General features: G+C 33.9%; 1 protein-coding gene across 6 annotated transcripts in view; it reads left to right on the top strand.

Moving 5' to 3' along the window:
• FOXP2 (forkhead box P2) overlaps positions 1-26,404 on the top strand; it is a 595,047-nt gene that overhangs the window by 432,045 nt on the left and 136,598 nt on the right. For 5 of the 6 annotated variants that reach the window (XM_050782631.1, XM_050782632.1, XM_050782633.1 and 2 more), the window contains one exon: positions 2,187-2,276. In XM_050782631.1, coding sequence (XP_050638588.1) covers positions 2,187-2,276 — 90 coding nt within the window. Of the gene's footprint in view, positions 1-2,186; positions 2,277-5,867; positions 5,926-26,404 lie in introns of all 6 variants that reach the window. The other variant, XM_050782635.1, reaches the window with a different exon arrangement.

Here is a 26,404-nt window from a genome sequence, read left to right as displayed (position 1 = left end):
CTAGAATCTTACTCATTGCCTACTAATGATTCCTTTGACAGAACAGAAACAATATGGCACAGTGGAATACACTCAGGCCTGGAAGCCAGGAGACCTTGAAAACAACATTCATAAATTGCTTTGTGATCTTGAACAAAACAACTGACTATTCTAGGTTTCATTTTTCTTATTTGCTAGAATGAGAAGGTCAGATTAGATGATTTTTAAGATTGCTTTTAATCCTTGTCATTCATGATTCTAAGATCCTAAACAGTGTTCATTAAAATTTTTTAAGAATAATAGATAACTACATAATTTAATATAAATTAAGGTAATAGGTATACAAAATAAACTCATCAACTCAAAAAGAAAAAAAAACTACTTGAAAACAATTAAGCATCAACTGGAAAAATAATTGAATGCATTTTTATTTTGAGAATTTCAGAAACACAGCCTAGGACACCTATTGTAATTTCCATTTGGAAAAATATCATTTGTAGTCACTTTATAAGTTACAATTTAAATAGGAAGGATATATTACTTAGAATATTGAACAAAAAGTTTCAAATAGTCGTATGATAATAAAGTAATTATGAATTTTTTTTGTTTTTTCAAACTGAACTCTATAATAAATTCCCTGAGTTCACTGGAATGTGCCATCCTTAGAAATATTTAGGTTAATTTGTAATGACTTGAAAAGTTAAAAAACAACAACAAAGATGATTATCGTGAGTGAGTGTGTCTCCAAATGTAAAAAGTGTGCTTTACAAACTATGCCAGATCCTGCTATGGGAAGACAAATCAATGTTGTTAGGAGATGGTGCTAGTGCATTCAGTTTGTTTACTTTGGTTTCTATGTCTGCCTGCCTTTCAGAAAACTTGCTTGGAGCCAGACTGTAGCAGCCCTCTCTGTCTTTTCATAATTGATCAGGGGATGACTGCCTTCCCTGAGGGTTAAGACGTGGCAACTTTTTCTGTTTGCTCAGCATCTCAATGCAGTAGTTCAAACATTGTTCACACCAGCTGGCAGTGTAATGCCATATGCACATCTTGTCAAAGCAACTGTTGTCATGGATACTAGAAACTCTCTTAAAAACCAGATCATTGATTACAATCAAAATTGTACTTTTTATCAGCTGAAATTCTTTATTATTATAGAAGAATATTAATCCAATAATGTTTTCTCATTGTGAAAAATGTATCTTGTATTCAAAAGCAGTAAATAACATAGTAGGCCAATGATACAGGTTAGTTTTATGTCTTGAAAAATTTCCCCATTAGTGTTCATTGAACTCAGTTGTTGAGAGAGAAAATGATTTTTTTAAGAGACTCTTAAAAGTTTTTGTTAATTAGTTTATACTCCTACCTTTAGAAGAATTTACTATGCATTTTTGGTCTATGGCACTAGCTTTTACATGTTAAGTTTATATAGTACATTTACTGAACTGTTCCTCCTCCACTAAATGAAATGCTTACATTAATTTCTTATGTTAAGTTTTATTTTCCTAAGTGGGAAAGAAAACATAAAAATAAACGAAAACATCTTCTATTTTGATTGGTATTCTGTCACACATAGAAACAAACCTGATTGGTTGAGTGGTAATTTCTTTGTTCTCTGATTTTGCTAAGAATGCAAATGAAAACCACTCAATTTTATTTGGCATTAAAACTGCACTTTATTTTGTCAAAGGAGAGGTTTCCCCTTGAATTGTAAGTACAAAAAAAGTGTTTTTAATCTTTAGTGAAAATCCTTATTAATTCACTTTCAAGATAATCTGATGTTGATTTGTCAAATTTAATTACAGCTTCCGGTAACACTTGAAGTCTACTGCTTTTGCCTCAAAATTGTAATATGAAAATGCAAATTGAATGATAATTTAAAAGGGAGTGGGCATTTTAGTTGAACACTCAAAGACAAGTTCCTTGTGGAAATGAGTTTATTGATGCAGTTTATGATTTTTATCCTCTTTAAGCACTTTAAACAAATTAACTTTATTTCCTGCAGGATTGCATGTTTCTCTGTGATTCTGAGTAAAGTTATATATGTGTGTTTGGCAGTTTTTTTTCGTATTAGAAGATAAACAACAATGATTCTCTCTAGAAAGGAATATGGGAGTTCTTGTACATTGAATCCTTTTACTGTTAACCAAGAGATAATTGATAACTTTCAACAAAATATTTAGATATGGTTTCATTTTTACTTCTAGGCTCTCCAGGCAGCAAGACAACTTCTTTTACAGCAGCAAACAAGTGGATTGAAATCTCCTAAGAGCAGTGATAAACAGAGACCACTGCAGGTTAGTAAAGCACTCCTGTCCTTGGGGTCTTATTTTAAAAGATGTTCATAATGATAACAGATGTGCAGACCCAGTTGTATATATACAGGAAATTATTACATTTGCATATGTAGGTAATTTTAATTCATAAAGAGAATTCATTTTATCTTCTTAAAAGAGAAAAAAATAATATTCTGTTGGCATACATTTTAAAAGTTTACAAGGTAACTCCTTGCAAAAAATACATAGGAACCATATTTGGTGTATATAGGCTTAAAGAATTTTGCATAAAACCCCCTTGTGGGATTTTTTATGCATACATAGGTTGAAATGTAAAATTTTTTTCTTAAAACCAAAGTTATAGTAAAATGGTGTGGAAGGAAACAAAGAAGTCTTAGACAACCCTTCCGCAGTTGTATCCAAGTGACAAATGCAGAAAACCTCAAGGATTGCCAGAAAAACTGTTTGAGTTTGCCAAGGAGTTATTGCTGTTGCTACAGTTATAAAAACACATTCTGGAGTTTGTTGTCCTTACTCACTATGTTTGTCCTGTGAAACTGATAGTATGTATGTCTTTTAAAGTAACTTTTGTTACATAATATAATCCTTGTTTTATGTAGTCTTCTTAACCAAAATATGTGGGACATTTTCTTGGGGGGGAAATATTTCTAAGGTATATTTTTTGACTGTTTGGAAGGTAAATTCTGGAGTTCCATACAACATCTCTCAAAGTGTTCACCAGCTCTGTTGAAAGATAAGTAATGCTTTTTCCTGAATCATGTGTTACATACATTTCTAATAAGGCAAATTTAGTTTTTTTAAGCATCTCTTATGGCTTTATTTTAACAACAAAAAAATTTTTTTATGGCCCAGCTGTCTGTGTTTATTTTCAGGTGTACTTACAGATGTTAGTAACTAAGTCTTACATGATGGCCTTCTGAAGCTTAGTTTGTATAAGAGAGAAGTATAAGCTACTGATTTATACAATCCAAAAATTAGTTATTACCTAAAAACTGGATAAAATGTATGCTCCCTAAACAAATTTGAGATAAGAATAGATTTTCCTGGGAACAAAGTCATTTGTGGAGGGTGGATGAGAAGAAGAGGGACTTGGGGATAAGGGATGTTTCAACAGAGAACAGATGTCTGCCATGACTGGAAATGAAAGTTTTATTTAATCAGCCTGAGTTTAAGATTCTTTTCAATTTTTTTCTCTTTTAAAAGCAATTTCACGTTCCTTTGTTTTAACTAATGAATAATTCTGTGTCACTTTCCTCACCATCATATTCTTTCCCAATTTATAATGGGAGCGTAGGTGTAGTATTTCCATGGAGTTATCTGATTCCATGAGAGTCTCTTCATGCATTTACATGACAGAGAAAAATTTACATAGAAGTCACAGAAGATAGCAAATGAAATGTTTATCCTCACTATGGCTTCAGAGTGGGAATTTTGCTTTCTTGCTGGAATAGAAAAGGAGAATTAGATGCTGGCAACATAAGCAAAAGATAGGAATGAAGTTACTGTTTTGAGTGTCTAAAAAACACTATATATTTTCCTAATTCTATTTCATCATATTTCTTGACAAAATTGAGGAATTCACAGTTGCTTCTTCCTCTCCAAAGCTAAGTCCAGTAGAAGTTTCTATATTGCTGGTTACCAAGGTATCTCTGGAAAGAATGGCTGGGCTTTAGTTTTTCTATTTTTTTGTTGTTGTTGCATTGAAAGGCAAGATTTGATACTTGGACTAAAATATTAACATATTTTTCCTTACAAAATACCCACAATAGAATGTGGGAATATTAATGGCTCTAAAATGAGAAATCGTTGTCTGTTTATCAATGCATAAGTAAAATTTTGAGCAGAAGTCTCCAATTTTGTTATTTTAGCATAAAAGAATGATTAAAACTCCTATAAATACCTTTTGACAGTTGCAGTTGCTGACCATGACTACAAAGACTTTCACTGTGTCACTTGTTTTTCATTTTGTGATGCATATTAATCTGAATATATCTCCATTGCTTAGACTATAAAACTAGCATTTCAGTATTATTTTGTAATTTTAATGAGATCGCATGCCAAAATATCATACGAATGAGAAATTGCGTTTTATGAATGAGAATTTAGAAATATTGAATGAGACTTATTCACCAAAATATACACTGCAATTAATATAATGTGAGCCTTCATTTTTAGTATTTCATAGGACTTGATAAGCTTAGCAACTAGAGACATGCTGGGATTGTATTAAAAATCTAATACAAGCTTAACAGCATCTGATACTAGCTTACACATCTGTTGTTAAACAGGAATATTAGGTAATGCTTATCTTTGTATCTTCAAATATCGTGAGTTGCACTATTTGCCACTAATGTTTTAAAAAAGGGTACAATTTTTTTGTTAAAATTTTCAGTAATTTAATATGAAGTTAACATTTTAGAAGTTCTCTTATATGATTCTCTCAAAACTTAGATCTTTTTCTACGTAACTAAGTGTTTAACCAAACTTTCATAAGAGTTGGTGTATTATCTTTACATTTCAAAAGGATAATTGAAAATGTTTCAAAATCTGTATGTGCAAGGCAAGGTATTTGGTATTAATCGATTATGATGGCTCTTAATGTGACAGGCATAACATCTTTAGTGGACCAAAAGAGATAATTTGTATTTTTTATTTTAAAGTATAATTTTGATAGAGAACTACTTTATAAAGTTTGAAAGAAAATACAGATTTAAAAACCTGTTTTGATGGCTCAAGTCACAAGAACAATATTCAGTTGCTTGTTAACATTCACCTGAATTTATTTTCTGTGTTAAGAAGTGGTGGCCAGATTTGAAGTGTGACATGGTACAGAGTCTATTTTTAGTAGACTAGTATTTATCTACTATTATTTTTTCATTTACATTTGTTCAGGATTTTGTGCTACAGATGGCATAGATATTAGCATGTCTAATGCAAAATGGAAAGAAGAAAACATCACATCTGACAAGCTTGAGTGCCAATTGCAGTAGTGATTTCACTTTCATGTATAGATATCTGAATATATGTATTTGAAACATGTTTACATAATCTACTCATGACATGAAACACCAATTGAATAGGTGCAATCAGCAAGTACATTGATTAATGGCATATTGATGAATAATATATAAAGATTGTGATGCAAATGGGAGCCAATATTAACTTAAGCATTACCAGATGTTTCTGCTTTACATTCTTACTGTGTATCCCAGAAAACATATCCTAATAATAACAGTCAAAGACAGCTTCTCACTTTAATTTGTTTTATTTATTTAAATCTACCCTAGCACTTCCTAGAATTGATATATTCATAGTGATCCACAATGAGGAAAGTTAGCCAAAAAGAATAATACTTAATCCTTTCAATTTCATGAAACTAATTTTCAGTTTAGAAAGACTGAGTTAACACACCACACCACACACACACACAAATGCCCACATGCACATACACACACATGCACACTTCCATAATCTGTAAATTAAAAAAACAATTTGTAAAATACATTTTCAATTTTCTAGCCTATGACAAATCTACTTAATTTAGTTTAGATATGAAAATTGGTCGCATTATTGTTCTTGTTACATTTACAGCCATGAGACAGACTTGTGGTTCTTCAACAGCTGTGCAGAGCAGAGACGTAAATTTAAGGTAAATGCCATTGCTTTGCTATCTTAGATGAATATTAGTTTTTAGCATTGTAATCACTTCCTTCATTGTAGGTTAATATATAATATAAAGTTCTCCTTTCTAATAGGTAATTGAATTCTAAAATTTTTATAATTCTGTCTTAAGAAGTTCAAGAATGGAATAGTAAAAAGCAAAAGAGAATTAAACTTGGGGGTCTTATTCTGACTCTGCCACAAATAGTTATATAAGTTTGAGGAAGTTGCTGAACATCTTTAAAATAAAGACATTGGGCTAACTGATGAACAAGATCTTAAATTCCATGGTTAAATATTTATTTTGTTTTCATTTTGAAGTAAGTGAAAGGTATCTTAATTTTTCAGGATTAAATGTATCTTGTTGGATATTGCCTTATGAAGTAAGGGTTATGTTTTTTTTGCCTGGTTTTTGTTACAAAGCATTTGTTTATTAACATGCCACATCCAGAAACAGTGCCTTGGAAACAAAGAATTAAATCCCACATGTATGAAAACCATTGTGCAAATATAATTCTGTATATCTGAGGAAGCTTTGTTTTGTTTAATGCCTTGAAATATTATAAATTGCATTTATGAGAAATATAAGCTACATAAAAATTATTTAACCAATGTATTTAATAATCTACATTGAACTATGTTTTGATATAATGCAACTTAACATTATTTTTACTTTACTATTTCATTCCAAATTGTTAAAAATAACAAAAGCTGACAAAACCAGAAATTCTATAGTAAACTAATTAGCAATACTGAAATTTCATCTTCTATGTAAAAAATCAAGAATAAGGTATAAAACTTTATAATTTGTAAAATATTCTGGAGGAAAATACTAACTTATATGGGATATAGAATCAGGCATTACAGAATGTCTTTTAGGAAATTATAAAATTTTATTTATGTAGCTATAAAGAATGAAATTGAATATTTCTTTTTCAGTATTACTCTTAAATATAATGTAAAAGAAATGGAGAGAAGCTAAACCACATTTTGTTCCAAATAAAAGCAGCATTGCCAGAAAAATTGAGATATAGTTTTAAATAGAGCAATCTATTGTGATGCCCGAAATTTAGAAATAAGTTTTTAAAGATATTCTTTACTATTTATATTTTCTGTATATTGAAAAATGAGCAGGAGGTCTAATACATTATTTCTTGATCATAATAAACGTATTTAATTCAAATATTGTTTTAAAGAACAGACTATGTCTTGTGTGGCTCTTATTTTCCCATTCCAGTGAAGAACATTTCTTAAAAGGCAGCATGAAATAGGCAAATTTAAAAGAATGTTATAGAATACAGTTTTTGTTAAACTATGATGGTATTTCTATCCATGACCAGCTGCTCAAGGCTGACACCCTGTGGAGGAGGGTCTGGGACATTGAGCTCATTACTACTGAGCATGCTTGTGTGGAAAACTTACCGTATGATATACTCTTGGCATACAGAAGAAAGAATGACGTGTTTTAGATCGGAAGCCTGCCTTTGCCATTAATAGGGCTTTGGATAGAATAACTTGATCTCTTTGGAGCCTGTTTCCTCATCCCTAAAATAGGAATAAGGATACCCAAACTTTCAAGATTGCTGTGAAGACCAAAAAGTATATTATGTAAAGTACTTAGCATAAATCCTTGGATAAGGAGTTAATAAATAATTACCATTATGCTAGCCTCCAGGAAATTGGTATTTAATTCAAGGTTATGATATATACTCTGTATCACAGCATTTGGCTGTAATTTTTTACTATTCCCAGCTATTTCAATGATTTGAAATATACCCTTGTTGTAACTGTGTGTTTTAAGGAATACTAGAGTGTTTTCCCCTGCTATAGGCTCCAACCACATATATACTTCACACTCGCCACACATAAACTTGTATTTTAATGTTTATCTTCTCTATTAAACTGTAAGCTATATGACAGCAGGAATCATGAATTCTCTACTCTTCTCTAGTGCCTAGCACAGTGCTTGGTGAATAATAAAGCTCAAAAAATAAACTTATTGAAACAATGAATAAGGAGGAGATTGTGCTGAGTGGAGCAGAGGAGGAGGGTTGGAGGAGGGAAAAAAATTCATTCATTCGATATAAATTGAATGATTATTTATCATGTGTAATATCCTCAGGGACTTATGACTTAGTTGAGGAGATATTCAGAGTTGTGCACAAATAAATACATTATTGGCCACAGTGCATGTGCTGTAGAAATGGGAAAAACAGAAAGAACAATAAGCATTTAAAAAAGAAAATTATCAATTCAGGCTACAAGTGATCAGGGAAGACTTTGTAGAGAAGTTAGCATGTATGATGGACTTAAAAGGAATTTGGTAGATAAATGAATTTTTGATGGAGAATCGTTTTAAAGATGTCATCAAAGATGTAGTCACAGGAAATTCTGAGATCTGGTTAGGCAAGGGTAAGTAGTTTGTTTTGATCAGCCTAGAGATATCATACTAATGGAATAATGAATGGGTTGGGGGCTAGAAATACACATCGCTGATTGTGTAGAGCTTAAAATGTCAAGCTAAGAAGGCAGTATTTTATGGATTGGGTAGAAGGGGCTATTAAAGTTTTTTGATGAGGAAGTGAAATTATCAAAGCAGTGGTCTGTGAAGGTAGCAATGGTACATTTGGAGGATATTTTCAGGGAAGGGAATTCTGAGAAACCTGGAATAAGGATAATCCTTTAAAAACTATTTAGGTAGGCATGATGTTGACCTAAGCTTTAGACATGTTGAGTTTGAGGAGATGGCAAGACAAGGAAGTAGAAATAGCTAGCTTTTAGCAAATTTGAAAGAGAGCTTGACAGAGGGGTCAAGACTAAAGAGAAATATTTGGGGAGCAACACAGAAGTAATAGGTGAATCCATGGGAGTAGAGGAGATTTCTGAAAAAGGTAATTTGAAAAGAGGAACTCAGTAATATTCACATTTTTTTAGAGCAAGAAGAAAAAGCAGAAGAGACAAGAGGGGACTAGAGCAATCAAATTAGCATTGGATTTATTAAGGAAGGTCAAGAAAAGGGGGAGTTTATAAAAGTTAAGGCTTGTCAGCCACATCAAGCAATGTCCACAGGAAGGAGAACATTTTTGCATAAACACATATAGTTGATTGCAACACAGATCATTTTAAATCCCCCTCATTCTTCATCATTCATCAGTAACTCAGGATCTGCAGTACTAATGTGATCAACAATGAATGGAGAAAAATCATACTTTAACATGGATGATAAATAGAAAATAAGGAATTAATAAATGTACTTTTGCTTCTCAGATTGCAGTGTAAGAAAATGTATGTTGCATATATAATACAGAACTTCCATAAATTAAATATGGAAGAACTTTGCTTTCTAGGAGGCCAAATTTTCTGTTTTCTTAGCTACCTTGCTAATTTTCTCTTTTCTTAGCCACCTTTCTCTTTTCTTAGCTACCTTGCTACATTTGCTTCTTCCTGTAATCCATTAGGATTTTAAGTATATATTCCCTTGACTTCTCTACCTTAACTAAAGTGAGAGCAAGAAAGAAATAGAACATTAATATTGTTATGGGAGCTCTCTATAGGATTTAAGACTTAGGCTGCGAATTTTATCTTAAGATGTTTGGAAGTGTTATACAAGCTAAATTGAATGACAAAGTGAAGAACAGTGTCAGTACATGATTAAAGACAAAAAGTAAAATTATTTTGAAATTTACTTACATTTAAGATTATTTGTGTTTCCTCTGTGGATTCTTTTTTTTTAAAATTTATTTATTATTATTATACTTTAAGTTGTAGTGTACATGTGCATAATGTGCAGGTTTGTTACATATGTATACTTGTGCCATGTTGGTGTGCTGCACCCATCAACTCATCATTTACATCAGGTATAACTCCCATCAAAAGTGGGCAAAGGATATGAACAGACATTTCTCAAAAGAAGACATTCATACAGCCAACAGACACATGAAAAAATGCTCATCATCACTGGCCATCAGAGAAATGCAAATCAAAACCACAATGAGATACCATCTCACACCAGTTAGAATGGCGATCATTAAAAAGTCAGGAAACAACAGGTGCTGGAGAGGATGTGGAGAAATAGGAACACTTTTACACTGTTGGTGGGATTGTAAACTAGTTCAACCATTATGGAAAACAGTGTGGATTCTATTTATGTATTTCTATCAACCCGCCTTCCACATTTCTATCGGTTTTCTTAAAATGTTTTTGCTGCCTTCACCTTTTCTACTGCTTTCTTTTCTCCTTTACCATTTTATTTTCTTCTCTCACCATGTAATCTTGTCTATTTTACTTTATTACTGTCTCTTTGGTCCCATAAGAAAATAGAAACTTTAACTATCTGGAACTATCTAATTCTATCATGAACCTAAAAGATATTCTAACCTATCATTTTACTAACAAAATAAAACTGTGCCCGTTCTTACAATCCAGTGTCTAATATTTAATTCTTGTCTTACACCAAGAATAGTTTGTGCTATTAAGTTGGAGTTTCAACAGGAAAGCATTTCTCCTCTTTAGTATCTCAGCTACTTAGAAGAACTTAAAAGAACCTGGAACCCTAAGGCTTTTTCCTTTTCTTTTTAGTGCTAGAAATCTCCTGTTATGACATTTATAGTGGCTTTTTTAAAAATTGCATCAAAGTGGTTTCATTGTTCCTTAATCTTTTGGTCTGCTTTTTCAGAAAACTATTACAAAATGAATATTTAAACTAGAATTGCTTGGGTTAGTTACATTAAGTGGTCAGTTCTTCTAAGAACATCTAAGGTTGTGCTGATTATTTTAGTAATGCTGAATTTGGAAGAACAGCGTTTGGAAAAATGAAACAAATGTGAAATAAATGTTTGTTTGTTTGTTTTGTTTGTTTGTTTTTGAGACAGAATCTCACTCTGTCACCCAGATTGGAGTGCAGTGGTAAGATCTCTCACTGCAACATCTGCCTCCCAGGTTCAAGAGATTCTCCTGCCTCAGCCTCCCTAATAGCTGGGATTACAGGCATGCACCGCCACGCCCAGCTAATTTTTGTATATTTAGTAGTCACGGGGTTTCACCATGTTGGCCATGCTGGCCTCCAACTCCTGACCTTAAGTGATCTGCCTGCCTCGGCCTCCAAAAGTGCTGGGATTATAGGCATGAGCCACCGTACCTGGCCTGTTCTTTCAAAATATTTAAGTCACTGTATCTTAATATGAAAATCATATAAGCTCATTACAAGAATCTAACATGATTTTAAGTTAAATTATGTTTGATCACTAAGTTCCCTTTCCCAAAGGCACTTGATAAATGCTAATAAATTACTATAGTATAGTGGATTTTTCATAATGAAAATTATATTTTCTGATTAGATGAGGTAGAAACCACTCATAAGAACTAATTATAGTAGAATTACAGGAGACCCCTTGACATTCACAATGTATATATCCATAGATCTTCATGAACCCTCAAATTAAAAGAAAATTTCCGTTTCAAAACTTTGGTGGGGTTTGTGCAGACTTTCTTTTATACTGTCCTTGTTTTGGACCAAGCTACCATTGCCTTATGCAAAGTCTAAGACAAGTTAACAACTTAAAAAATTTCAGTAAAATTTGCCCTGTGAATAATTTTCAATTTTCTAAAAAGAAACATGTTTTTTTTTTACATTATAGGTTCTCCTACATTAGTGAGGTAGATAACAGCAAAGCTACATTAGTGATAGAAAAATCCATATGAGTTTAGGAATTACGTTATGTGTGAGAAGTCAGCAATCTAAAGACCAGCTGAACCTTTCAGCTGCTTGATTGTTTCATGGCTTGAAGAATTGCACAGGTGCAGTGCCTAGAGACTTAGCGATCATATGCAAATAACCAGACAAATCCATAACATCTGTGAATTTTAAGCCTCTCCTACCAAATCTTGCCATCTCTCATCTATGAGGAAAACCCACAGTTAACAAACAAGTACCCCCTACTTTCCTTGTTATTTTATTAAAGACTTGAGAGAAGCTCCCTGTCTTAAAATTTTTATCCTCCTTAACTGTAAATCTCCACTGGCATCAAAAAATTACCAGGAAATGTTCCTTCAGAGTAAAAGTTGCATAGCATGTTTTTCTTCTTCTTCTTCCTCCTCCTCCTCCTCTTCTTCTTCTTCTTCTTCTTCTTCTTCTTCTTCTTCTTCTTCTTCTTCTTCTTCTTCTTCTTCTTCTTCTTCTTCTTCCTCCTCCTCCTCCTCCTCCTCCTCCTCCTCCTTCTCCTCCCTCTCCTCCCTCTCCTTCTTCTTCCTCCTTCTCTCTTCTTCTCTCTTCTTCCTCTTCCTCTTCCTCCTCTTCCTCCTCTTCTTCCTCTTCTTCATTTTCTTTTTTCTTTTTCTTAATAGAGATAAGGTCTCACTGCATTGCCCAGGCTGAGCTGTGAATCCTGGGTTCAAGAGATTCTTCTGATCCAGCCTCCCAAGTGTCAGGATTACAGGGAATAGGGAAAGGCTGTGTCTTGAGTATGAAGAGACCTCTCACAAATACTGAGTAAATTAGTAGAGACTTGACTTTAATGGCCATTCATTGTTTCCTAGGTTGGTTCAGGGATTCTGAACTTAGGATTTTATGCCCCTCTCCGCCCTCCCAGTTACAGAGCCTCTGTCTAAATTCAGTTAAAGGTCTTGAATCACATCAAGCTGTGGCTAAAAGTATTTTGGTTTTTGTCATTTGATTGTGCCTATTTTTACAGTTTTAAGTTTTATCAGTGTAGACACAGAACTTTTAGTACCTAATAGTTAAGCATTTTGATAACACAAAATATACAGAAAATTCCTTTGCAAAGTATATAAATCCTTACACTTTTAATGCTAACACTTGCATTGCTGTAAAAGCTGCCACCTTGACATCTTCTACCGCTAGTGCTACTGCACATTCTCAAGTGACAAACCAAGGAACACATTGAACATTATGATGTGCTGACATGAAGAAATCTGTTGTCTCACAGAAAGACTGTAGCAGATTCTTGGATAGAATATCTCTGTAAAAGCAAACAAACATAAAAAAACCAAAATTATTCTCTCTACATTCTACCTTCTTCCCATAGAATCAAGCCTTTAAGACATATTAACTTGTGATTAAAATATGACTAAAACTAGAGTTTCTCAAAATCATGGCCATCATTTGAATTTTTCCTTCCTTTCAGGAGAATTTATTTTCCTTAATCAATAACTATCACCACTCCCATACACAGTCTTAGAGCATGTTTATACCGTTCATTTTCAAGTCTAAAAAATTACTTACAAGTCTTATAAAAATGGAGCTCTTGGGTCTATCCCAGACTACTGAATTAAAATTGAGGAGAGATGGTTGGAATCTTTGGAAATAAAGATATTTAAAACCCTCCAGGAGATACAATACAGCTGGCCTACAGAATAGTATATAGGAAGCCTGAACTATTCTCTTCTGGAACAAGAAAACAGTTAACCCCAAATTCTATTAATGTACTATATGATTTTCCCTCTCTGGGATTCAGTTTTCCAACGCTTGCAATGAAAAGGCTGAACTAGTGATACTTCAGGTAACTTTCAGATAGAACTGTCATTGAATCTCAACCCAGCACTAACTTTTGTTTGTTTATATATTTACTATCTAAATCTGAAGTAATTAAAAAGAATTCTGAGCAGGTTTCTTGAGATGGCTCTCTCTGATCAGCGTTTTCAGGATCGTTTCCAACAATATTGTCAGAATTTTATTTTTACTATCATGATTTCTTATGTAAAATCTTCAGTAATGAACTCATACCATTCTTATCTTTAATATTTTAAAATAATATCTGCATCCTAAACTCCTCAGTATATATCTGCTATGCTCAGTGGCCTTCCCTTTGGTATTAGAAAGCTTAAGAAAAAATTGATTATATTGTATCAATCAATAGATTGATAGTTGTCTGCTGCAATGGCTCTGGCACTCTGATCTCATTGTCCACTACCCGGTTTTTACATGTTATGTGAGGTGCAGTAGCAAACTACTTATAGTTACTCAAACATCGGTTCATGTCTCCATGCAGCTGTCCTTCCCTTGTTTTTTTCTCAATAGGCCTTTCTACACCTTTTCATCTAGAAATCTTTTTTGCATCTTTTACATTTCAATTGTGTGTCAACTACTCAGTGAAGTCTCCTTTAATATCCTCCCCATCCTCACCAGCACACACAGACTATGTGGAATTAATTATTCCCTTCCATATATTACTTATATATCTTGTTAATACATCTATTCTAGTATGTATCACACTGAATCATAATTACTATAAGCTTCTTGAGGGCCAAGACCGTGCCTTATTCATCTTCACGTTTCCACTATCTGGCCCATCATAGGTTTTCCATAAATTTGTTGAGTCTGCAGACCAGTGTTTGTATATAACTCTATCAAGCTCCTCTTTTCTCCTAGGCTCCAGATGTGTTTTTTCACTTGCTTACTGGGGCATCTCAACCTAGATCAATATGTTCTAATGTGAAGTTATTTGTTTTTCCTTACCCAGTCCAATGTTTTCATCAGCTTTACCTGACCCCATTCCGTAGACTCCAGCCATTAAGCCCTTCTGATCTGTTAGTGTCATATTCCTCTACCCTAATGATGTAAAAATTGCCCCGTTCTTCAATCTCAGCATGTCACAAAAGGCTTTCCATAGACTGGTGCTATGCACCATCATACACCTGATACATTACAACCATGACTTAATCCTTACTGCTCTCCAAACATACTATTTATTTGTTCATTCATTCATTCATTCATTCATTCACAAATGAATAGGTTGTTTTACATATGCCAGGTGCTTTGCAGGGCATCATTAACTATACAAACTTTGATACCTACTTGATTTTGTTCCTGCTTCTCCATCTGTTTAGAAAGTCATTCCAACACCCCTTATCTGATTGGCAAACTCCTATACATGCTTCAAGGCCCCTAATCCCTGGAGTCTTCTCTGATGCATCAAAAAGAAAAAAAAAATCCCTCCTCACACAAGTGAATATCCAGAATTGCATTTTTATGTTATTATCCCAAATATACTAGTTATGAAGATAGATTATACCATATTTTATTACAGTTATCTGATTACTTCTCTACTCAATCTCAGACTCTAAATCCTTGGATGTCAGAGATTGCATTTTATTCATGTTTATAACCTCACTTCCTACCACAATGCTTGACACATGGTAGATGCTAAATAAAATTCTTGCCAAATTGAATTGGATTCTGTAAACTGTATTGCTCCTTCTCTATCCTATAAGACTGCGGTATCACTTCCATTCAACTGATGAAACAAGTATTAAAGTATGATATTTATCAGGTTATTTGTTTTTGTAGAAAACAAAGTATAAGCAGATATGAATATCTTTAGAAGACATGATTCAGGTCACATTACCCAACTCTCTCTCATATAACTACTTTGCTTCTGTTAGGCAGGCTGTTTATGAAATACTACTTCTAATGATTCCTTTTCTTGGCTAGATAACATATAACATACTTTTTTTTTTAGCAATAATAATTGATTCTTTTTTATCTTTATCTAAATGTTTTCTTCTTTGATTCTATCGTCTGTTTTATGAGTTTTATACACACATTGTTTGCTTACGATAAATCCCTTACTTCCTACTTATTTTTTGAACAAAATATAACTCCTTCATTGCTCCATATTAATCATGTTTCTAATGCCACTATGTATCAATAATACTTTCATGAGGGAACCAGAAGTGAGATACCTGCTTGAGAAAATGGTATTAGAAATATATGTGATTGACCTGGCGCTGTGGCTCACGCCTATAATCCCAACAGTTTGAGAGGCTGAGGTAGGCAGATCACGAGGTCAGGAGATTGAGACCATCCTGGCTAACACGGTGAAACCCCGTCTCTACTAAAAAAAATTACAAAAAATTAGCCGGGAATGGTGGCACATGCCTGTAGTCCCAGCCACTGGGGAGGCTGAGGCAGGAGAATTGCTCGAACCTGGGAGGCAGAGGTTGCAGTGAGTTGAGGTCGTACCACTGCACTCTAGCCTGGGCAAAAGAGCGAGACTCCGTCTCAAAAAAAAAAAAAAAAAGAAAGAAAAATACATGTGATGACAATAAGATGTGAGGATTTCTTAAATATCAAGAAACTATACTTTCTACATGATTTATTGGTATATACTTTTTATGATTTAATTATATCTATTGCCTTAGCCAAATGAATTATATGCTTCCACTAAAATATTATCTAAATGTACTATGAAGTTTATTAGCTGCTCCATTTAGGATTATAGATTTATTTTTGTCATGAAGCATGAACTCCATAGACAAGGAGTCCAGAGCTGACTGGTGCACCTGCTCAAGGATGACATAGAAGACCAAGGTTCCTCTTAGCTAGCTTCCTGCTCTGCCCCTATGTAGCTTTTGTCTTCATGGCCACAGATAACTCTCCTCCCTCCAGACATTATGCCCATGTTTTAGACAAAAAGAAGGGAACAACAAAACAGAAAAGGCACATTAAAAATAGGTGCAGACCAGCTGAAGCTGTCATTTTAATAACCAACCATTTTAATAACTCAGAAGCCTCAAACAGGGATTTCTGTTTCAATTTCACCATCCTAAACAGTATCATACGAATACCCATCACTTCAGCTGAGTCTGTGAAGCTGATCATGTTCAGTCAGGCCTTTGTCACATTGAACAAAGTTGGGGCTCTTTAGGTAGAGAAAAATAGAAGGTTGAATTTGGGGATGAACTTCTAGCAATTTCTGCCACCAACAGTTTACCAAATATATTAGTACTGACTCACAGGACCCTAGGGATATGTGAAAAGTGATGTTATGACTTGAAATACTTTTGTGAAAGAAATTTTGTTTGTTTTTTTCTTCCAGGAAAACTTAGAAATATGCAAACCTGTGTATTATGTGACTAATGTTCAGTGGGTTATAGGGTTTTAAGTTTTAATATTTTTACTTATACTTAAAATGTTATTAAAGACTCAGTATATACTCAGCATTAGGTAAAGCACAATACAAAGTAAACTATGCAAAGATGATTCTTTCCCTCCAGGAAGTTACTGCTGAATGCTGGCAGTGCTGATGAGGGATTCTGATGGAACATATGTAAGCAGTGGAACAAACACTGGATAGTTTAACTAAATGAAACGTTTGCATACTTTGCAAGTAGAGAAGCAAATGTTTTTTGAAGGGTGGGGAAAAATCATAGAAGATGAATTTCAAACAAGTTCAGAACAGAAAAATGTTTCATTTAGCTATTACATATTAGATTCTGGTATCACTGGAACACTTCAGAAAGTCTTAACATTCCTCCCAGCTGCAGTGAATTCTCTGTATTTCCTGCAGGAATTACTGTGAGCAGCTATACTGCAAAAATTGATACTTTTGGCAGTACCTGGAAGAAGGTCCAAGGAAAAGGTCCAGGGAAACCTTGCTTTCTCTTGCCCCAAACTTCCATTGACACATACTGCTGTGTTCTATGTTCCAGATACTTTACCCCAGTGATCATTCATTTTGTTCCCACATAAACCCCGGAATTGATTGGTACTGTCCATATATCCCTTATGAAGACTCTGAGAGCCAGAAAGTTGTAGTACATTTCCCAGGTACCTAGGGTCAAACTTCAGTTCTGTCCAATTACAAGGTCTCTTTTTTTCCTCCACCCTTTTCAGGGTATATTTGAAATAAATGAATCATATCCTTGGGAATTCTTGGTTTCAGGGAATAGCAGGAGGACAGGAAGGGCAGAAATGGTTTATTCTGTGAAGGCTGCCATCTTATTGAAGGCTGCCCCATTGTGGAGGATGGAGGAAGAATGTGAGGTCTCTATGCCATATCTAACTCTGCCCAGCCAAACCAGGATTATTCTTGAACATGTTTGTCATCACTTCGTCCACGGCACCATGAGAATAAGAATTAGTCACTGGTTTGGCCCTGAGATGCTGTAGATGCATAATGATTTTTAATAATCACACCTCTCATAATAGGTCTTGCGTGCTTTCCCGTAACTATCCAGGATGAAATTAAAATGATATTAGTCCGTCTTTTTAAAACTTGTGGTTTGTGGAATTTGTGCAATTGGATTTTGTCTTTCAAATTAAAACAAAAATAGTATAATAAACTTATCTTTAGAGAAATACATTATAAATGTGGAAAACAAATAAAATAGGCCAATAACCACATCATTTTTATTCTCTGTAGCAAAACTGTTATTAAAGGTTTGTCTACCTGTTTTTATCAGTTTTTCTTCTGTGTGGTTTCTTTTAACTTTAATTTTAATATTTATTTGCAATAAGGCATTTTGTGTCTCATTAGGCCAGTAAGTTAAAATCCTAATACCAAGGCTTTTTTTTTTTTTTTTTTTTTTTTTTTTTTTGACATGGAGTCTCACTCTGTCACCTAGGCTAGAGTGCAGTGGCACGATCTCGGTCACTGCAAGCTCCGCCTCCTGGGTTCACGCCATTCTCCTGCCTCAGCCTCCCGAGTAGCTGGGACTAGAGGCGCCCGCCACCATGCCTGGCTAATTTTTGTATTTTTAGTAGAGACGGGGTTTCACCATGTTAGCCAGGATGGTCTCTGTCTCCTGACCTTGTGATCCGCCTGCCTCGGCCTCCCAAAGTGCTGGGATTACAGGCGTGAGCCACCGCGCCTGGCCTCATCTGTCTTTTGAATAAGGTATTTCTTTCTTCCTACCTCCCTCTCTCCCACCTTTTCTCTCTCTCTCTCTCTCTCTTTCTTTCTTTCATTGCACAAGGCAAAAACAAACAAAAATCAGCCCACTGTTTAATCTGGTCTTCAAGCTCCATTTTTCAACCGCTTTGTTAAATACTAGAACATTGAAGTTATTCAATGAAGTAGAGAAATACATATAAATATAATGCATGAGACTCTGATACACTCAAATGACTTCTGGGTCCTTGAGGACATCAGAACTTGTTGGAAGCAATATGCATTATGGTAAAGTTCTTGATGGAGCACGGAAAACTGGGTTCCTCAATGCTAAGATGTATCTTGCCATCACTAAAGAGTCAAAATAGCATTAATTTACAGTATCATGCTAATGCAAATTACTTTAAAAGAAACACCTATTCTAAGAAAAATTGATAATAAGCAATATTTTTTGAGAACCAAATTAGAAATAATTATGTTAGTGATTGATATGGTTATGTTATTTGGCATTTCCATACAATAATTTTCAGTACTGCTAGACTAAAGCAGAAGTGGCTAACAAATCTTTTTTTCTACCTTTTTGCTTGATATTCCATACAAGTAGATATTTATTTACTAAAAATAGAGTTGAGGAGAAATGTAGAAATATATTGAAAAGCCTAATCCACAGGATTTCATCTGAAGCAAATGATTATCATGCTCCAGTGGAAAAACCACAAACTACACACAAAACAGCAGTATGATTTGCAAACCTGTTTTACAGTATCTCCATGTATTAGAATTTATATTCTCAATCAATCCATCAAAGAAACATGACTAAATGCACTGGGTATGTTAGATACTTTGCCAGGCAGACACCAGATACCATAGGGGATTCAAAGATGTTCCTATCCTCAGGGAGCTGACAATCTGGCTAGATAAAAATTCAGAATAATAACCATTCTTCTAAGCTATTTTAAACAAAACTCATGGTTTGAGGTAAAAAAAAAACAAAAAACTGCTTGACAGTTATGGCTTTTTAGAGTGTTCCATGGAATAAATTGGGTTTCTCTTTTTGTGTTTAGTGAATTACCCATCATTTACAGATGAGCAGAATAAGTTAGTCTTCATTTTTGTGCCTCCGGAGGCTTTGTTTGTGGTTCTTTAAAACTTGTTTAGGTCTGAGTTCCAGAATTTAAAAGGGATATTTAAGTATGTAAACAAGTCTGAGGTAACAAGTAATATGATTAGAGATGATTAAAAGGAAAATGGGAGAGTATCACAAAAGGGTTACCAGATATTTTTAAAAAGAGAGAAAAATATAGAAAAGTATTTTAATAATTTCTTTACATTAAAAAGATTATCATGCCAAGAGTGGCAGGCATTTATTTTTCTTCCTTAGTGAGACTAAATGAGTAATAGGTGCTGTTTTAACATGAGAAAAATCAGAATACTTGTAAGCTGGACCCTCATGCCAGCAAAGGTATCTAAGATCACGTTTTGTGACAAATATTTATATGTACTGTTCTTTGTTCTATTTGAAAATAGCCTTATTTCTAGTGATTAACAAAACAATATGTGCTTTCAAAAATAATTCAGTCAATACAGAAAATATGAAGAATTGAAATTCACTTGAATTTCAACCTCCCACTGATACTGTTAACACATATTTTACATTGATGTTATCAGAATTTGTGTGTACATTCATAGGGGATCATCATGCCAGGCTAGAAATGTATGAAGTTTCATATTTTGTAGCTATTTTTAAATGTGAGATTTATGTTTAGGGTATAGCTTACTTTAGGACCATGGAAAAGCAAGAACATGTTTTAAATGACCTGGTGGTATTTCCTTTATGCTTTATAGTAAAGGTAAGAGATCAGCCTCCGTGCTATTTGGGAGAGGCATTGGGTTCAAGGTTTGACTCCACCATTTACTGACAGTATGACCTTCAGAGGGCCGTTCAGTTCTGTCACCTCGCTGCCTTTTTCTGTCAACTGAGAAGACATGATTCAAGCTCTAAAATTTTATTATCTCAATGCTTTATTATAGTAAAGGAGTCTACCTTCTCAGTAACATATATTTACAAAAAATAAACCTTTTTTATGTGTTATATGCCAAAAGTTTTAACTTTGATAATGGGTTAGTTTTTCCCTTATCAGGAAAAACAAGAAGAAGCAAGATTATTTTAAAAGTTAGAGATTTATTACTCATTTGTTCAGGTCAGAATACTCTGATACTCGGAGAAAAAGTGAAATTTGTTGTTGGATATAATACAATGTCCATATTCATTACATACAAATATAGTTTTTATTCCATTATGTTCCACATACCCCTGTGACATGCCAGCTTATCTGTTTAGAGAACTTTTCTGTGTGTTCAATTATATATGTAAGGTTTTTAATGAAGAAAAATAAAATAAGGAATATTTAGAAATATAATTATATAGAGGTCAGGACTGTGAAAATTGCTTTTCTCACAATCACTGTAACTTACTTTATTGCCTAAATTATATAGTAATAAAAATTATTTTTATACTCCTAGAGTAACCAGTCTGTTCTTGGTAAGAGATTGCAATACATTTATCCAAATAGATTATCCAAATACTATCCAAATAGAAAATAGTTCTCTTTCACAATCACTTTTGAAACAGTATTTCCCTAATATGTTGAAGCCATATGTGGAAGTATTTTAGATAGTGTGAAATTTTAAAATAACTGACAAATTATTTTAGGAGAAACCCTTGATTCTATTTATCATAATAGCTGCTCTTCATTCAAACAAACATCAGTGAGTTATGGAAAATAATATAGAACTGGAGTTAGGATACCCAAGTCTTAACCTGTTACAAAATGTGAGCACTTGGGCAAGTTCTTTAACTCTCCTGAGCCTCAGTTTTCTCTTATGTGATGAGGATTGCTGAATAATGTACATGAAAATGTCTTAGAAATGTAAGCTTCAATTATTTTGTTTACTATTTTATTTTTCACATATTATGTGAGCTCTTGTAAAAATAAAATTCTGAATGAAATACTAAACTAAGAATTCAGCCATTTAATGTTTACCTCTTCAGAGTTCAACAGCACATAAATAAACACATTGACTTCCTTTGTTGCTCCAGTTCATTACTGTACGTGTGCTCATTAATTTTTCAAGAAATAAATAACATCTTTAGAAATCTCTAACTTGATTTTCTATTCACAATAGAAGATTAAAGAGAGACAGATTTTGTTGACAGATTACATGGATATCTTATATTCCACCAGCTAGAATCTAGCTGAATAATTTAAGTATATGAAGCAGAAGAATATATAACAATAGTAAACTGACTTCCTTTTGATGACTCTGAGTATGTGTTTGAATACACATAAAAACAAGCTGGAGTCCTTTAAAAGATGAAAGTAAAGTTCTGCTTATTAAATTTTGAAATATTTGCTAAACATAAATGGAATCCAGTTTTGAAAAGGGAAATATCAAAAAGACACCACAATGATCTATGCTGCAAACACATTTTCAGATGATCTATAGAATTTTGATCTGTTCTTCATTAATGCATTTGCTATTGATCCTCTGATTGCATTCCTTATTGAAGTTTTCTAGGTATATTTTTATTGTGCTTTTTAATCTTTTTCATATAAATAAAATACATGTTACTTAAAAACCTCTAGAAATAAAATCTGTATTATTATGTCAATAACAGAGGATACCAAAAATGTAAGGGATAGCATTATTTGGTATTATGCTTATTCTTAATATTAACCAAATTTTAAATATGGCTTCTAAAAATTCTTACCATTTTTAGGGTCAGGAAACATTTAAAAAATAAAATATCTTCAAAACATTAGATGTATGGATTGCTGTTTGGAACATCCAAATACCCTTTCAGATTAGTGTGATATGATTTGTCCTGCAGCTGCTTCAAATTAAGAACAGGTGTGGAAGACAGATTATGCAAATACTCATATTAATGTAATTGTCAAATTGGTGTGTTTACCATTATGCTTTTAAAGAGTAGACTGTACTCCTATTTTAAATGTAAATTAGCTTCATTCTTCAGAGCAGCTATTGGCTAATGAAACTTGGTCCTGCCTTAGAAATGAGTAATTTCTAATAGACAGTAACACAGTTCTAAAATTTGACGTTTTCTTTCCCAGTAAACATTTATATGTAAAAATGACAATTCTACATTATTTTTAGTATGGGTATAATCATGATGATTTTTTGAAAATTTAAGTTGATTCTGGCATTGGACTACTATTTTCTTTTGTTGTGTTATGTAGTGATTACAGTGATAGCTTTTGATCTCCTAACATATTTCTATTTTAGAACTCAACTTTTCTTCGTTATAGATCTAAACTCTCAATAAATTAAGTTCTTTCCAGAAATTGCATTACATTTATTTTAATAATAATTTTTATTCATAGCATCTAGTTACTTTCAATAGTATTTAATGTTAAAAATGATTAAATTCTAATTTTGGTGTTTTGCCTTTTATTACTGTTTCATCCACGTGTCTGTATGATGATTTTGTGATTGCCTAATGTCATGGTTCAGACACCTGTATCTAAAAAAGGGCTTTCTCTTAGTCTCTGGCTAGTCTTCTAGGCTCTTTAATGACAAATAGTATGAGTCATCACATCTACATGAGTGACTAGGGCCAGCAAAAACGAAGACCAAGGAGTCAACCAGAGAGGTTTCACAAGTCAGATGTTCCCATTACTTTTTTAATACTTTTTTTCTGTAACAAAAGAGAGATCCTGAAGCATTTATAATTTTAATTTGCTTTGGTAGCATGTAATTAGTGCTCACTTTGTGTACCTGGTAATGGGTTTATTTATGCTCTTTCATTTCACAGAATAGGCACCTGAGGCTTAGAAAGGTTAAATTACATTATCTATGGTCATGTAGCCAGTAGTTTGAGCTGGATGTGAACTCAGGTCAGTCTGATTCTAAGCCATGTGCCTTTTACTCCTTTGTTACTGATAATATCGTGCCTCTTAGTTGCTGTTCAGGTTTTTCATTTGCATTTTGAGAAACTGATATCCAAATAAGGGGGATGACAAGGTATTACATGTGAATATTATCTTTTCTTGAATGTCTTCATTTTATTAAACCCAAGTATATGGATTTATGGTTAAGATAGAGCAAAGGGGCTGGATACAGTGGCTCATGCCTGTAATCCCAGCACTTTGGGAGACTGAGGTGGGTGAATCACGTGAGGTCAGGGGTTCGAGACCAGCCTGGCCAACATGGTGAAACCCTGTTGTAACTAAAAATACAAAAATTAGTCAGGTGTGGCGGGGCACGCCTGTCATCCCAGCTACTCAGGAGGCTGAGGCAGGAGAGTCGCTTGAACCCAGGAGGTGGAGGTTGCAGTGAGCTGAGAACACACCACTGCACTCCAGCCTAGACAACAGAGCAAGACTCTGTCTCAAAGAAAAAAGAAAAACAAACGATAGAGCAAAGGAAGGGATGAAAGTTATATGACTCCACCTTGGAGGGGATCTCCATCATCACTACGAATAGAATATTCTACGGAAATGACTGAATCTCTTCATTCCCTTGTCTTCTATACCCCCCTCATCTCCACCTGTCAGGAAGCACTATTGACATGGCAGTGGACTTGGTAATGAAATTAGATGTTTACTCAGCAATGTATGAGATAACTTTTAATATGAAAGAAAAAGCGAATGGCAGTGATGGACTACTACTGGAGTTTTTCTTGGCATCATGAGAATTTTCATGGTAAGAAATTTTCTGCTGGAGTTTTAGTTTTTAAATCACTGGTCCTCTTCCTCCGGGTTTCCTCTCTACGTCACATCAAAATGAGGAGGGGGTAAGAGGCTTATAGGGACCAAATCATAATCAGAGATGCCAACAAGATAAGCTTCTGTATATGCTACATGCAGTCTCTATTCCTCATTTATCCTTATTGGCAAGAAAAGGAGCTGCCACTGAGACCAACACCAGATAAATAGAAGCTGATCCAAGAGCTGCTGCTGCTTCCCCTGCAGGGATCAGAAGAGGAACTGCCACATCCTCCAGTCTCCTCATATATTCCTAAGGGTGATCATAATCTGAATTGCTCCCCGCTAAGGAGTAAAGCATACAGCAAAAGAGATGCTGCTACTTTGTGAATTTGGAAAAAATTATAATATGATAGTTTTTTGATATGTAAGAGATACTGCAGTGAATCTTCATGCTTCATTCATTGAATCAAGTTCTAATCCAAAAATACATTCCCATGGAAAAGACCACCACAAAGTAATTAAAGGGCTTGCCTCATCCACAAACTCTGAGGACATCCATGGTCAGTTCTTCTATGAAAGCATAATGCCCTACATAAGCACAGCATTTATTGATACTGATAAGCTTTCTGATTAAGTTCACGACAAATGTACTTTTGAATTATTTTGAATAGTTTTTTCTAGTTTGCTGCTTAAAAGTATATCTCTATAAGAATATGAGCTACAGTGAGATTTCTATTAAGAAAATATTAGTAACTTTAAAGATATTTTGTATTGTTTTTTGAAAAACAAAACACTCTAAAACAAGCTAAATGCTATATAATATATCTACTCTGTTACTATGCTGTTTTATTCTGCCTACTATATTATTTTCATTTTTTGTTTTGTAGTAATTTTATTTTCATTTCTTGAAATTAATATGTAAAATACAGTTTTTACATTAAGCAAGAAAGACTTTTGCTTGAAAATTAATAAATCTCTACATTAAATCCTTGAGATCAAAACCTATTTTCATACATTGTTGGACAATGAGTCAAGGTGGAAAATCTACAGTTATTCTGTGCTAAGTGTTTTGATTTGAAATATTCAGACTATAAACTTACTGGATTGGAAGCTGGTTTAATATATTGTGCCAGCCATCCTGAAAGCCATTTCAATAGATTCCGTACCCTGGCATTTGTTTTAGAAATAATTGCATGCAAATGTAGTTTTACATCTGTACCATGTCTCTTAATCCTAACCAGGCATTTTCCGTCAGATGTAGTCTGAAAATCGCATTAAGAGAAATATATATAATCTGTGAAATTATGCTCTGAATGCTCTAAATAGCAAAGAAAGGATTTCGTGTTAAATGTAATAAGTATTTTTTTCTGACCCCCAAATTTTAAAATGTCCATTTCGCTTACTAATTAGTGCTGCATTATAAAATTGAGCTAAGATTGTCTGTTTTCCAAATTTTCTTATTCAGCTTATCACAAAACTTTCCTACAAATGAAAATGTACTACCATGTCAAATTATTTTCTTACTTTATGCCTGGTACTACAAAATTTATTTGTGTACCTCTAATGGCAATGCAATTCAGATAAGTTATATTTTAGTACTTGTCTGCTCCTCTGTTCTCAAAAGCAGAATTTTGCAACAAGAATTCTGACACTGAATCGACTTATTTATTTGTTTATTTATTTATTTATTTAGAGATGGAGTCTTGCTCTGTCACCCAGGCTGTAGTGCAGTGGCCCAGTCTCAGCTCACTGCAACCTCTGCCTCCTGGGTTCAAGCAGGTCCTTGCCTCAGCCTCCCGAGTAGCTGGGATTACAGGCACCCACCACCACACCCAGCTAATTTTTGTATTTTTAAGCGAGATAGGGTTTCACCATCTTGGCCAGGCTGGTCTTGAGCTCCTGACCTCATGATTCACCCCACCTTGACCTCCCAAAGTGCTGTGATTACAGGCATGAGGCACTGCACCCAGCCCTGACTTTTAATATACTAGAGATTACTAGTGTATTTAAGGAATCTAAGAAAGAATATTAAGTAATAAAACATGTGTGAAGTCATAGGGTATCAACTGACTGGAAGAAAGAGGAGTGGAAATCATAGAAACAAAAAGTT

The sequence above is a fragment of the Macaca thibetana genome, chromosome 3 (genome assembly GCF_024542745.1).
Source record: "Macaca thibetana thibetana isolate TM-01 chromosome 3, ASM2454274v1, whole genome shotgun sequence".
NCBI lineage: Eukaryota > Metazoa > Chordata > Mammalia > Primates > Cercopithecidae > Macaca > Macaca thibetana.
This window is presented reverse-complemented; position numbering and strand designations above follow the sequence as displayed.